The sequence below is a fragment of the Ammodytes marinus genome (genome assembly GCF_949987685.1).
Source record: "Ammodytes marinus genome assembly, chromosome: 23".
In the NCBI taxonomy this organism is placed as follows: Eukaryota; Metazoa; Chordata; class Actinopteri; order Uranoscopiformes; family Ammodytidae; genus Ammodytes; species Ammodytes marinus.
In genome coordinates, this window is record NC_137227.1 from 19821492 (window position 1) to 19823642 (window position 2151).

At 34.5% G+C, this 2151-nt stretch overlaps 1 protein-coding gene across 1 annotated transcript in view; it reads left to right on the top strand.

Moving 5' to 3' along the window:
• Positions 1–325: 325 nt before the first annotated feature.
• slc10a7 (solute carrier family 10 member 7) overlaps positions 326–2151 on the top strand; it is an 18295-nt gene continuing 16469 nt past the window's right edge. Inside the window, exon 1 of the mRNA XM_080052333.1 lies at positions 326–549. Within this exon, the coding sequence (XP_079908459.1) occupies positions 450–549 (100 nt within the window). The 5' untranslated portion in view covers positions 326–449. The remainder of the gene's footprint in view (positions 550–2151) is intronic.

A 2151-nucleotide genomic window follows, 5' to 3' on the forward strand; every position in this document is an offset into this window, starting at 1 on the left:
GAATCTGACAGTCAAATTATAATGTGGATTGTCCGTGTCTCATACATGTATTACGGTAATTTAAAACTCTGTTGCGCCTGTCCTTCAGATTTTTTTTAATTACATCAATGTTTCCTTTTATACATACTTTTTAAACGTATGTGTCTTTACATAACCTGTCTATCCCATAATGCTAATTTATTCTTCATTTACGGTAAATAGTAAATACATAAAACACAGTAATTTAAAAAAAAATCTCCTGCGCATGTTCTTCAGTATTTACGGCCATGTAGTAGCCCACGTGTCCGGAAGTGTCTACGGATGGATTTGTCTGCCTTCAGTTTTTTTTGACAGAAACATCTCCAGAGAAGAACCAGAGTTTCCCCCCGTGTATACTGAACTCCGGTGGCCGCCTGGAGTGAAGGGGGAACCGGCGTGACATCCGGTGATCCCCGCGGCGGGCTAGAAACATGGGTCTTGTGGCGAGGATCCGAAAAGAATGGTTCATCATAGGGATCATTCTGGTCATCCTATCCGCCAAAGTGCATCCCAGCTTCGGCGTCAAAGGAGGTGAGTGAATCGGTCAGATGTGCGGTGGAAAAGCGCCCAATAGTAAAGTTTAAAAATATATCTATAAGTACATAGAAATGCCTTAAAAACAACAAATACTGTGTTGTGTTTGTATCGATATGTATTACTTTTTACACTGTTGTTATGTCTAGTGCAAGAAATATGTATTATTTTTCAACTCTCTTCAACGCTTGTTGTCACACATAACCTCTTAGAAAACGAGTTGACACGTTTGATCAACATTTTAGGAGTCGTTAAACAAATCGGCATAAGAGTTGTTATACTAGGGATCATTTTACCTTCAATAAACCGTCTAATTTGACACTTTTGTTGAGTAATTTTGGGGGATCGCACCTGTACGCAAACTGTAGGAATTCTAAGAAAACTCGTCCAAAATGTCTGATTTCTATTTGAATACGTATTATGTCATCTATGTTATGAACGCCGATATACAGTTAAGATGTTATTGGTTATGTTTAGTTAATAATTGAGGGCATAATCAGTGGCTATATTTGTTTAAAGGGAAAGTTACTGTGAAAATTTCGATTTTCTAAATGGAGTTTCGTTTTTTTTTTGGCACCACACTCATACTGTAGGATCCCGAACAGTGGCTCCTCTGTTAGTGTGTGTGTGTGTGTGTGTGTGTGTGTGTGTGTGTGTGTGTGTGTGTGTGTGTTACCGCCTCCTCACCTGGCACCGAAGTGACACGTTGCATTTAGCAGTAATAACACACGCACGCACGCACACACACACACACACACTCACACACACACATGAACACACCCCCTATTTGGTTTGTGTGTCACTCAACAGCTGCGCGCTCCAGTGTCGTATGCGCGTTCACGGTGATATTATTGGGCAACAATTTACTTTATTATTTACACATGTTAATTCTCCTTAATCTCCAACCCGGATGTGTTACCATAGCTTCAGGATCGCTGGTGTTATTTTAATCTTATGGTCATAAAACCTGTCTGTCTATCAACTCAGTTGCACCTTCAAATCTTATCACGTAGATTAGATAAACTGCTGTGTCGCTACCGTGTGCTGCTGCCTTCAGGTGCAACTCGGAAACTCCCACTTCAAACAGCAGAAGTTGTAGCAAAAATCATAACAAAAAAAAATATTATAGACGTGTATTTTTGTGTTTTTATATATGATATATATATATATATATATATATATATATATATATATAAAGCATCAAAAAAGCCAATTAATATTTTTTTTTTATAATGAAAATAAAAAATAAATACTATCGAGATACTGTAGGTGAAAAGAGTAACCTTACAGATATCATCATGAAACTTGTTGCCAGTTGATTACTGACATTAAATCAAGCATTTTTTTTAATTGCAATTTTTTTTCATAAAATGTTTTAATAAATATGTAATTGTGTGTTCTATAAAAAGTAACATTCCAAAAATAAAGTAATAAAAAAGAATAATATGTGATAAATATATACATCCTAAATACTATATATATTAAACAAATAAATACATATATATATACTTAAATAATAAATAAATATATATATATACTTAAATAATAAATAAATAAATATATATATACTTAAATAATAAATAAATATATATACTTAAA